This window comes from Desmodus rotundus, chromosome 3, assembly GCF_022682495.2.
Source record: "Desmodus rotundus isolate HL8 chromosome 3, HLdesRot8A.1, whole genome shotgun sequence".
In the NCBI taxonomy this organism is placed as follows: Eukaryota; Metazoa; Chordata; class Mammalia; order Chiroptera; family Phyllostomidae; genus Desmodus; species Desmodus rotundus.
Window position 1 is genome coordinate 114,622,894 of NC_071389.1, and position 12,641 is coordinate 114,635,534.

Consider the following 12,641-nt stretch of genomic DNA (forward strand, 5'->3'; position numbering starts at 1 on the left):
ACCTGGAGGCCTGCCCCCCCTCATACAGTCTTCAGTCAGCTCCTTGTGGCATTTCCTGTGCCTCTCCTAGTCCCAAGCCACTTGGGGCTTTTCTGAAGTACATCAGCTCACTTCTTGCCTGTCCCTGCTCCAGAGGCACTTTCAGGTTGTAATTCCTTTTGCTTCCTTTGCCCCACAGAATCCATTCTAGTTCTGGTCAGCCTTCTCAGAGCTGTTGGGCTCTCTTGTCATTGTGGTCTCTTCTCTGTTGTCTTTGTCCATGGTGCAGCACATTTTAAAAAGTCCTCTGCTATCATTCTGGTTGGCTGTCTGGAAGGGGAACAAGTGAGCTTGTATGGTTCATCTCCCATTTTAACCAGATGTCCAGGAAAATCGGTCTTTTTTTTTTTTTTTTTTTTTTAAGATTTTATATAATTTTAGAGAGAGGGGAAGGGAGGAAGAAAGAGAGGGAGAGAATCATCAATGTGTGGTTGTCTCTCACACTCCCCCCACTGGGGACCTGGCCTGCAACCCAGGCATGTGCCCTGACTGGGAATCGGACCAGCGACCCTTTGGTTCACTGGCCGGCACTCAGTCCACTAAGCCACACCAGCCAGGGCGGAAAATGGGTCTTAACTGAGGGCCACTTGCAATGGATCGGTCGTCATCGTTTGGAATGCTGGGTCCAGAAGGGTCTAGAGAAGGTGCTGGACTGACTGGTAATGTCTGTCATGGGTGTGGCAGGGGAAGAGAGTGGCACGTTTACTACGTGTTTGCTGCCCTTACTCTTTAGGCAATGAGGGATCGTTGATGTTTTTGAACAGGGCATGACACGGCTAGAGTTGGGCCTAGTTGGATAGATGAGCTCTCCAGACTGGAAGCAAGTGAGAGTCTGCTATAACACAGGCCAAGGAAGGGGCAGCAGCCTGTTTACAACCTCAGCCAGAAAGGACTTAAACAATCTTTACTTCCCTTTTCTCTCCCTGCTCTCCCTTCCAGCCCTGACTGTGGGAACTGGAACCAGGAGCCCTTGCCATGGGCAGCCAATGAGCACTGTCTCTGTGCAGCCAGCACTCCTGGCCCCTTTCCAGCGGTGTGCCCAGGGAGGCGCCCGGCCTGTCCTTTGGGGAAGCCTGCACCCTCTCTTGAGTCCTGCTTCCTCTCCCCCAAACCTGTCCAGGCTTAGCCTTGACTCAGAAGAAGGAGCTTGGGTGAAGTGACTTGTGGCTGTTCCCCAGCACTAGCTCAACTCTGCTGAGGGTACAATTTCAGGTTGGAAGGGAGGCCTGGTGGACCGGAGGCATTTATGGGAACATGACGGTGGAGTGGGGAGATGGCATATTTGGATCTCTTTTCACTGGCTCCTGTGTTCTTTAACTGGAGACAGTATTGTGCATTTTTCTAGCCACCGTCCAAGGTCTCAGAAATGGGGGGAGACGGAGGCGAGAAGTAGGGACCTGGCTTTGAGATACCCAGCCAGAGTGACACTCTGTGTGGTTGTTCTTGTTAGGTACACACGGTGAGGTGGGCCAGGGTGGTCGGTGAAAGGTTACCTCGGGCACTGTTACTGTTACATATATCAGCATGTTGTATTCTTTCTCAAAGGATAGGTAGAGGTGGCATGTTGTAGCCACACCCTCAAAGGTAGGTAGAGATGACAGCCACAGTCCAACTAGGGGAAACAGGCACAGAGACCTCGTAGGCTTGCCAGGGTCACCAAGTTCATAGTGGCAGGGCCTGGATTCAGACCCAGGCAGTTGGGCTCCAGAACCATCACACTAAACCACCTGCCTTACAGAGTACCTGGGTTGCCCTCCATGCAGGGCCTGGTGCTCCCTCTGCTCCTATTAGAAGGGCTCTGGATTGCCCAGACTCCTGTGGAATGGCGGGGCGTGGCAGCATGGAGAGCGCAGACGCAGCTCTGTGCTGTTGGGTTTCTTGGGTTTCCTAGAGCCCAGACTTACCTTCCAGAAAGTGGGGAGGGTCCTGTCTGTCCTGCAGCCTTGCTTGTGGCCCATTTCTGGCTCTGTGGGGAGGTTGGAGGTGGGATCGCTGGGAGGAGAAGAGAAGGTAGGGAGAGTGGGGGCCACGGAAACAGGGTTAGCAGCTCCCAGACATGGCCTTGGTGCTCTAGTCAGGGGCTCTGCACACCATCTGTGCACACCATCTGTGCTGTGTGGGCCTGTCGTGGCCTTTGTCCCCCAGGAGCTCACATCCCTGGGGCAGTCACTGCTATGCAGGGGAGCTTGGCGGTCAAGCCAGGCCTCCCAGTGTCAATGGAGCACTGGATGGGCCACACTGGGCCCAGCTGGCATGTAGAGGCTCTGGCCTTGATTTGAGAACTATGTCCTGAGCAAAGCTCAGCTTCTCTGGGCCTCTGTTTCTGTTGCTCCATCTGAAAGTGAGCAGTTTGTTTTTGATGGCTCACCACGAGCTGTCTCTGAGGTCCTGATGTGTGTGGGGTCAGCCGGCAGTGTAGGGAGGCCATGTGCCTGCCTCCTGCTGCCCTGTGCCCAAGCTGGGCCCTCTCTGAAGGCCCGAGGTGTGGGCAGCATGAGGACGGGTGAAATCAGAGATGGGGGCACGTCGATGGCCAGGGTACCTTGGTGGTCATCTTGTTTCCTCCTGTCTGGGGATGGTAGAGGCACCAGGGAAGCACAAATCTGTGATATGGGGGGGAAAATGCTCCTGTTTGCAAACCAAGAGACTTTGGGTCAACTGTGGGGTCCTCACAGGCAGCGTGGAGTCCCAGGCATCTGGACCCTCATCTCCTGGGCCCTGGCCTGGCTACTCCTCCCTAGCCATCAGCTGGTGTGAGACTGGCCACAGGAATGGTGAAGGCAGCAGAACAGCGCCACCTCTCCTGAAGACTTCCTTTCTTCTTCTGCCTGGCAGTTTTCCGCTTCCAGCACCAGGCCTTGTATGGGCCTCCTGGGGAGTTGACCAGAGCCCCCTTGGAGTAGGAGAACGTTGCTCTTTCTCACCCAGTCTCCCACTGAAACTCCTGCTGTTATCGAAGGGATGAAGCACTACCTCCTAGACTCATGGACCATCAGGACACCTTGTTCCTGGCTAGAAGTGGCATCTGGGTACAGGAGGGGTTGAATCGTGAGGCTGTGCCCTGTTGGATTCGTATAGTGGAGTCTGCAGCAGGACTGAGAAGCTGAGACCCTCTCCCTGCTCCTGGCTCCCCCAGAACATGTGAGACCAGCAGAGGCCACCTCTGCCCTTGGGATGAGGGTAGAGAGGACTCTTAGATACTGATGGCCATTAACACCAGCCTGCAAATTGAAAATGCTGGACAGAGCTGAGCCGAGGCCATGAGGGGACGCGAGTACCCCAGACTCTCTGCTCATCCCAGCCTGGTGTCCCCTTTTGGGCCCTGACATTTCTCCCAGGCACATACCAGCACATGACAATGAATCTGAGCCCCTCCAGCCCCCACACCCGGCTACGGCTGTCCTGGCTCATCTGTCAGTCACCGGATCTTCCACACCTGTTCCGGGCACAGCCTGTGAGCTGCCCACCCGCACCACAGCTATGAATAGGGTGGAGGATGGGGAACAAGGGGGCATTCTGAGGGCAGGAGGGCGAGATGGGGGGGCCACCTCTCAGGGTAGCGGGAGCAGCTTTCCTCTTAGACTGAGAAAGTAGAGAAGCAAGCTTGTTTGGGAGAGGTACTTAAAGTCGGGGGATACAGGGATGGAAAGGAGAAGGGTGAGGTTATAATGAGAGGAATGGGGCATCCTGGGGTGCATGGTCTACATCGCTGGCGGCATCTCCTGGGTCTGTGGAGTGTCACCACAGGGCAGGTTCGGGGGCAGACTGGATTTCACTTGTGGGATATCTGTCTCCCCCAAACAACCAGCTCACTTATTCTACTTGCTCTCCTGTAAGTTACAAACTTCTTGAGGGCAGTGACAATGTTTCAACGTCTCTGGCCCCCCACTGTCCCTAGCTGTGCTGGGCTGGGGCAGGATAAATAGGTGATTGACTGGTTGGAAGGGTCAGGTGAGTGGGAGGTGGTGACAGAAGTGTATTTGAAATGGGAGCAGAGCTGGGGCTCAGAGGACTCCCCCATAAGCAGGAGATGGTAGGTCCCTCCCTGGGACCAAGGGACCTCTGTCCTCACCTGGTGCCACCTATAGGTGAGAGGTGGAACAGCCACATGTGACCTTTATGGAAGGCCCATCCTGTACCCGGCATTGCCCAGGGCCTGACAAATCTTAGTTCTTGCCTCCAGGATGCTTACCGCCTGGAAGGGACAAGGCCGACTGAACCACTGTGGCCAGCACAAGGCAGCGAGGGGCATGTCTAGATCACTTTGGGGGTGCTGGGCAGCTGCTACCTTCGTATAGTAGGAAGAGCCTTAGGAGAGCTGGGCCGGTCCTGCCCAAGCCTGGTGAGCAGCGTTCTTTTAGGTGGCACGTGAATAAACATTTAAAAAAATAGTTATGCAGTTATTTTCACATATAATAGAAAAACAGAATCCCTGATTTCTTGGATATATGGCTAGAATGGAGTTAAAGAATACCAGTGATGAGGGGCACAGTAGGACCTATGGTGGGTGGTATGTGAATGTAGCGTCACCAGGAGGCCAGCAGTGGCTGAAGTCCGAGAGGCATCATTTTGTGCTGTATCCTGGTCCCTTAGATGGCCCACCCCGTACTCCGTGTCCCATGTTCAGGTGCTACCCTTCCCAGACAGCTGAGCTTCCTGCCAGCTCTTTTTCAGGCGTGGTCCACATTTCTGCCCTGTAACTAATGCAAGTCCCAGTGTTCTCTGTTCCACTGTTTAGGCAGCACAACCTGATTTTATATCAGGCCTGCAAGTGGGGAAAGCTGGGAGGTTTCCAAGCTCCTAGTGTCCAGGTTCTTTTCAAGCCCTCTTGATTGCTTCCTGGCCCTGGAGCCTGGACTGTGGCCCTGATAGTGTGCCTGCTGATTTACCTGTCACTTCTTGGCTTTCCCTTGTCTCTCTCCAGGCAGACCTCAACACTAATATGGAAGACGAAGGCAGCTCCTTCTACGGGGTCTCCAGCCAATATGAGAGTCCCGAGAACATGATAATCACCTGCTCCACCAAGGTCTGCTCATTCGGCAAGCAGGTGGTAGAGAAAGTGGAGGTAGGAGCAGCCTGTGTGTCTGTTAAACCAGGCCATTTCCCTACTTCAGACTGGTCTTCATCTGTGTCCTCCTCTGTCTCCAGTTTGTCTGAACTAGTGAAGGCTTTCCCTCACTCTCAGTCACGGGTAACCCACCTCATGTTGGACATGCCCAGGTGCCTGGCTGCTACCGGGGAGACGTTCCCTCTCCACTGTTCTCTCACCTGGCTGCACCTTCAATCACTAGAGCTCTTGAAACACACCGGTGCCTGAACCCCACTTCACAGCACTTAACCCAGAATTTCTGGGGTAGGATCTGGGCAATAGCTGTTTGTGAAAAGCTCTTCAAGTTATTTATTTTAAGTTAAATTTTTATTTTGAAATAATTGTGGATCCATATGCAATTGCAATCCCACGTCCCTGTCACCCAGCTCCCCCAACGGCAACGTCTGGCACAGCTGTTGGCAACCAGGAAATGGGCATCAGTGCCTCTCACCAACCTGATTTGGATTTCACCAGTTTGCACGGGCTCATTCTGTGTGTAGCTGCAAATGCATGACCACAAGGGCCCCTGGACATCTTTCCCCCCGTGTTATTTCAGTGTGGGGCCAGGGCTGAGTTGTCCTCTCTCCTGTCTTTCCTATTGCCGCTGCTGTTATGTCTTGAAGCACTCCTCTTCCCACACTCGCCTTCTGAGTATCAGAGGTCAAGGTGAATGGTCCTTCTGCTGCCACTTGGGCCCCTGTCACTGAGGGAGGAGGGAGGCTCTGTTTTCAAGCATCTCTAGCCCTTCTGCCTTTTCTTCCTACTTAAGAATCACTGGGCCATGGAGCTTCCCCTTGCAGTTGGGTCTGGGCTGGATGTGGTCAGAAGAGAGTCTAAGCCCTGTTGTCCCTTGGGTCCTACAGACGGAGTATGCCCGCTATGAAAATGGCCACTACTCCTACCGCATCCACCGGTCGCCACTCTGTGAGTACATGATCAACTTCATCCACAAGCTGAAGCACCTGCCCGAGAAGTACATGATGAACAGCGTGCTGGAAAACTTCACCATCCTGCAGGTGTGGGTGGGAGCTGGGCATGCTGCAGGGGTGGGTCAGAGGGTGGAGCTAATGGCATGCCCTCTTCTGGGGCCTTAACCCCGATCTTTTCTCTCACCTGCAGGTGGTCACCAACAGAGACACGCAGGAGACTTTGCTGTGCATTGCATATGTCTTTGAGGTGTCAGCTAGTGAGCACGGGGCTCAGCACCACATCTACCGGCTGGTGAAAGAATAAGAGACTTGGGGAGCAGGGCGGGGGAAGAGACATTGCGTGTGTAGGGATGTGGGGAGGGGACCTGCAGGGGAAGCCCCCTGAAGTGCCAAGAAAATTGATTCTTCCTACCCAGAAACAAACTGTGCCTGAACCTGCAGTGCCCAACCCCAAATAAACCCAAGATGTGTATTTTCAGAGGACCCCATCTGGCTGTAGGAGCTCTGGGAGGGCTGTGGGACAAGGGGAGCTCTGGGAAGCGGGCCAGAAGCAGCCCCAGAGATGTACTTGCGCAGTTCTGAAGCCATTGCCTCCATGGACTCAGTCAGGAGTGTCACCAGACACTGAATCTCAAGATGAGATGGTCCGTCTGCTGCCTCGAGCCCTGCACCCTGCTGCTGGCCACCCTGGGAAGCCTGTGGATAGGCGCGTGGGCTCTCCATCCTGTGTGCACTCAGGTGTGCACCGTGGCTACATGGGCGTGGTGTGTCTGCACTCCCTGGCCGCCTCTGCACCCTGCTGCAGGGCCACTGACAGGGAGACCGGTCCAACGCAGGGGAGGTGTTAGGTGACTGAGTTGTTGGGAGGGTTGGAAGGGGATGCAGAGCTGTTTAGTTTTTATCCATCTCCAGTGGTGGTGGATTCCATGGCCCTGCTGGCTTATTGGGGGACTGGTTCCAGACCAGAGGGGCCTGGGACAGGGAGGGCAGGAGGGCAGTGCTGAAGCCGTCCCGAGGAGTTGAGGTGCTGAGGCTGGCATCATGCGGCATCTTTTTAGGTGATGAGAACTGAGAAAGTTGGTCAGAGGTCTGTGGTGGACCAGTGGTCTCTGAGACCCTCCCGTTCTGGGGTTCTGAGTCTTAACTCCCTCGCAGCCAAGGTGCCTGTTGGGTGGTGACCACCTCAGAGCCAGCATAGGCCATCCACTCCCTCCCCAAACAGTTGTTTCTGTGCTCCCTGGAGGTGGCGGTGGGGGGTGGCGTGGAGCCTACTCTGGGCCCAGAGGCAACCAACCAAAGGGGTTCCCTGTTTATTTCTCCTGGGAACTGGCAGGGACTTTGGGTTTCAGCAGTACTGGCTTCATCCTAGTATTCCTAGCTGCCTGACTTTGGGCAGATGTCTCCATCTTTCTGGGCCTGCATAGGGGGCAGTAATAGTATCTGCCTTAGAAGGCCTTACTGAGCAAGAGAGACAGTGTCCACAAAGTACCTGGTGCAAGATGCACTGAACAAATGTTTTCAGTAGTTAATCACTGTCCTTAGGGAGGCCTGGGCCTGGCTCTTTGCCGCCACCTAGTGGCTCTTTGTAATCATCCCCGGGGGAACCGCAATCCCAGGAGCCTGGGATTCAACCTACAGGTGTTTACTGTGCCCAGCTCTACGGGACATAGTTATGGGAATATACAAATGAGGAAGGCAGCATCTAGGAGGGGGTACAGAGTGTAGTTAGGAGCAAGAGCTCTGGTGTCAGACCACTAGGATGGAAATCCCAGTGGTTGGCTACTGCTCAGCCGTGTGACCTTGGGGCAAGTTACCTAATATCACTGTGCCTCAGTTTCCCCATCTGTAAAATGGGTATAACAGTACCTACCTCATATATGTAGAGAGCCTAGCATCGTGCCAAGCATGTAAATGTGTTTGATAAATATACTTTATTATTAATAAGTTGGAGTTTTTGGTCTAATGAGTTAGATTGGACAACTGGCTGGCCTGGTCCTCAGAGCAACTGGACTTCAGAGATGGGACAGATCAGGGTGTGGAGGATTCCGGGAAGGGACCCAAATGAGAGGGGCTGCCCCTTAAAGGATGAGCAATGTTTAGATAAGCAAACAGGAAGAAAGCTGGCCAACAGTCCAGGTGGGAAAAGAAGCCAGTTACCCAGTCTCACTCTGTCCTCCACAGGCCAGCACCCCCTGTCTTTATTAAAAATCAACTTTAACATTTGGACTACTGCTAGGCGCCATGCTAAGTTGCTTAACTCTATATGGGGGCCAAGGTGGCGTGTGGAGGTCCCTGAGTCCCCAGCTCGGGTGGCATGTTCTCATATGTCTGTGAGGATTTGTGTTTGTGCACCGCTGTCCTGCCCCTCCCGCAGTTGCCTGCACAGCCCTTGCCCTATCCCCCCACCCTTCCCTTTTTCTGGGGCTGTTTGGATAAGGGAGCTCATGATGCCTGGCCTGCTAGCTTGACTGGAGGTGATCTTTTTGTGTCGTGGGTGGGAAGTGGTCTGCAGGTGCTGGGGCCAAGTGTTGGCTGTGAGTTTTCCCTTTTCTTTAGGAACTGACCTCAGTAGCCTACTGGAGAATCACCTACTTATAACTGTCAATTACAAGTCAGTCTGCTGTGGGGATCACAGGTGAGATGTAGATTCCTGTCCCACTGGGGTAGCACAGACTGTGATCTTTGGGGCAAACTGGAGACCTGACCTGGCCCCACCTCTCCTGCAGCCTCATCTGGCACTCCCAGCGCCCTGTGAATCTCCCTTCCCGGCCTGTCCTCCTTGCCTTTCTGCCGTGGCACCACCTGTCCCCTAGCCCTCTGCCCCCACTGGAGAGCTGTTGCTCATTCCTCAAGAGCCAGTGTGGAGTCGCCTCTCCTGGTGCAGAAGGGTTCATTGCTACTGCTCTTTGTAGCAAAAGCATTCCATTCATGACCTGTCGAAGCACCTGTTCTGTGGTGTCAGAAAACAGGTACCTCTGTCATCTCTGCTAATTCTCACCTGACAGGTACTGTGCTATTACCCCATTTTAAAGGTGAGGACAGTGGGGCAAAGAGGGGAACTTCTTGGGGTAGTCATACATTTCTTCATTGTTTAGCACATATTTATTTAACTCCTGCTTTGTGCCAGGCACTGGAAATGTGTCAGTGGCTGAGACAGATGAGGTCCTCCGGGGAGCTTAGGTTTTGCTGAGGAGGAAAGACAAAGCGAACAAAGAAACGATGTGTAATTCGTGATACATGCTGTCAAAGAATGAGAGTGTGCTGATATAGGGAGTCACTGGGGAGCCTCTCGGAGGCCTGGGGAGGTGAGGGCAGGAAGGGGACTTGTGTGTTCCAGGTACAGAGAGGAGGGTGTGTCAGGAACACAGAGGGTCAGACACCTGGGTCAAGTGTGGCGGCAGGCTGGGGCGACATCCTGCACAGGCCAGCCATCCTGATGGGGAGGAGCTGGGGACCCGGCTCCCTTTTCCATGGGCCCACACCCCTTTACTTGGTAAGGGCTTTGGATTTTACTCCATGTGGATGGAGGTCCTGGAAGTGTTCTAAGCACGGGTGTAAGTCTTTCTGATTGGATTTTTCAGAAAGCAGCACTGGAGCTGCTGTGGACTACTGAGAAGCACGTGTAACTGTCTGCTTCGGAGTCCGTCTTTCCTCCTAGACTTGGCTTCTGTGAATCTGTGGGATTTGGCTTTCCTGGTCTGCTACTTTCTATAAGCCAAGGACGGTGTGTGGGGCCTAGTGGGTGCTTGGTGGATGGGTGGTAAATGACTGCATGTGTACAAGGCAGTGGGGCCCACGCCATGTGGGCCTGGGAGGTGAATCGGGCTTCCTGAGCCCTCTGGGACAGACCCTTTGCCGTCCTGGCACGAGCTAGAGCTAGCAGGCACTATCATCAAGACAAGAATGTGGAAACACTGCCTGTCTCATGGGGTCTGGTGATGACTGAGCAGCCTGTGTCCCTGTGGCCACCAGCGAACTCCCATAGAGTAGCATGACCTGACAGAGGCACACACAAAAGGAGTTTGTGGTGCACGTGTGTGTAGATGCAGGCTCTGCCCTCTCAGGACTTCAGCCAGGGGAGTGAGGAACAGGGGACTGCCATGGTGTGGCCCGGCATGGCCCAGGTCTCCCGCACACTGGATGTGCTCAGTGTGTCCCCTGCTCCCCTTCCCTGACTGTAGGGTCAGAGGACAGTGTGCAGGGTGGTTCCAGGACAAGAATTTGGAAGGCCGCATCCCTTGTAAGCAGGGGTGATGACAGCAGGTAGCTCTGATGGACAGCAGGGCTGAGCCTGGTGTGGGCTCAGTGGGCCACCAGTGCTCACCCAGGCCACACCGCAGAGAGGAGGAGTGTAAGGTCAAGCAGGAATGTGTCTGGTTTTATCCAGCAGTCTTTGGGTTTGAGTCCTTCTTACATTGTCTGTTACTTCCGCTCCAAGAATGAAAACAAGAAGCTTTTCCCCTAAGAGTTAAATCTATACAAGTTGTTTTTAAGACCTTCAGCCCTGGGGCCAGGCTAATCTGGGCTGAATTCGCTTCTTACAAGTTGTGTGATCTTGGGCTAAGGACCAACCTTCTTGGAGCCTTCTTAACCCCATTTGTGGAATGGGGATCAAATGGCTTTGGCTTTCGGCTGCTGCTGGGAGGAAGAGAACAGCCCACCCCTAATTCCCAGTGAGTGCATGGGGAGTGTCGGTGACTCAGGGCAGTGATTTTCAACCCTTTTCATTTCATGGCACACAAACTAATTACTAAAATTCTGCAGCACACCAAAAAATATATTTTTACCAATCTGACAAAAAAAATAGGTGTGATTTTGATCCATTCACACCAGATAGCTGTTGTTGTGTTGGCTGCTGTCATTTTGTTTATTTGACAATCTAAGGGAAAAGTGGCTTGGGTTAGGGGCATAAAAACTTCCCCTGGCTGCTTTTCACACTCACACACACACACACACACACTCTCTCTCTCTCTCTCTCTCTCTCTCTCTCTCTCTCTCTCTCTCTCTCTCTCTCTCTCTCTTAGATAGAAAAACCAGCTCTACTGAAAGCAGGCTTGGAGGAGCCCTCAAGGCTGAGAGCAGGCCCCATGGCCCTGGGAAGGGTCCCGAAAGGGAGGACAACAAATGGCAGCTAAGTCACTCTGAACAGGAAACTGTCTGGAATTCAGTTTTTGTTTACTTCCCGAGAAAGGATGGGGAGAGGTGGTCAAGAGCCTTTGCAGACAGCTGGAGTCCAGTTGGAAATGGCTAAGGGTCTTTATATGCACACAGATGTTTAATATTCAACTAAGTTTTTGTATTTTTGCTATGAAAACCCCCTCTTTCTCTTCACATCTTCAGTAAAGTCTGCCGTGTACATAAAGGCTTTTGTGTGACTGATTTCTTTTTACAAAAATGAAAGTCTCACCTGTCAATAGAGCAACAAAAGCAGCAGCGGCCACAAAGGCATCATAACTGAACCAGGCCAGTGGAAGCCACGTCAACGCCCCAGCAGCCCAGTCCCTCGCAGGAGAATGGAAAGTACTCAGGGGTGTCTGCAAGCATAGGGTACAGTTCCAGCCAGTGTCTTTGGGCTGTCAGAGAACCAGCGCCTTGGCTGCTGTACCTTATTAACCACCTTTGAAACAAGGAAGGTCTGGCGCCAGTTCTGTGAGCACTGCAGCTTTAGAAGCGTAGCATTAGGTACTTAAACAACAGAGGTTCACAAAACCCATTGGATTTGAAAGTGGTCAACATGAGAGGTTCAGGCAGGGCTGGTAGGATGTGGTCCCTGGCTAAGCATCTTAGGAACTTGCTGTTAGCCTTCGACTCAGGGGTGAGCAGGCCTGCAGGACTAGTTTGCTCACCAAATTCAGAACAGTGTGATTGATAGGCCCATGGGCCACCTCACTGATGTACATTGGGCAGTACCACTCCCAGGTCATGGGAACACCTGTGTCTGCTTGTCAGCACACTCCTTCCTCCCTAGGGAATCCTTCCTCCAGGGGAAACTGGATCACTTGTGTCTGGGGGCTTGTGCACACGTTCAAGCAGGGAGTTGGGTGAGCTTAAAGGACGCAGCAGCAATATTGAGAGTCTGGTGCCCCTGTCTCCACTTTAGGGACCTGAATTCTCCCATCCAAGGATCAAGGAATCCTTTTTTCTGGACATTGGTTAGAGGTGGCTCCTTTTTTGTGATCACAAGACCCATTACATCATGATGAAAAGCTCCAATTGTTGTATTGTTGATCAGCATTCCCAGGTGCTGTTGAGCCCCTAACATGTATTAGCTGCTGTATTACACTCACTCTTACTAGTTCTGGGTTCAGAGGGAGGATAATTCTGAAGCCCCGTTTACCTGGACCAACCCTCTCCCTCTTCCTCTAGGAACGGTGAGCAGGAGAGACCTTCCCTCGCTGGCAGTCCCAGGCCCGTCTGTGGGCTGGACCAGTGGCCTGGCATGACTCCCTAACCTTAGGTCTCAGGGCGCCAAAGACAGGTGGCCTTACACTGTTAGCTTTTCTTGGCTCTCAGGTTTGTGGGTAGCCTTGGGCATCACAGAGGGGCTTACTGCTCTGGACTGAGGAAAGGAAGAAAAGGGGAAG

The 12,641-nt window shown here is 53.2% G+C and overlaps 1 protein-coding gene across 1 annotated transcript in view; it reads left to right on the forward strand.

Annotated features, from left to right (window-relative positions):
* Positions 1–11,419, forward strand: part of TEAD4 (TEA domain transcription factor 4) — a 72,589-nt gene extending 61,170 nt beyond the window's left edge. The window contains exons 12-14 of the mRNA XM_024557494.3: positions 4,964–5,104; positions 5,992–6,144; positions 6,248–11,419. Of these exons, the coding sequence (XP_024413262.2) occupies positions 4,964–5,104; positions 5,992–6,144; positions 6,248–6,361 (408 nt within the window). The 3' untranslated portion in view covers positions 6,362–11,419. The remainder of the gene's footprint in view (positions 1–4,963; positions 5,105–5,991; positions 6,145–6,247) is intronic.
* Positions 11,420–12,641: the final 1,222 nt, after the last annotated feature.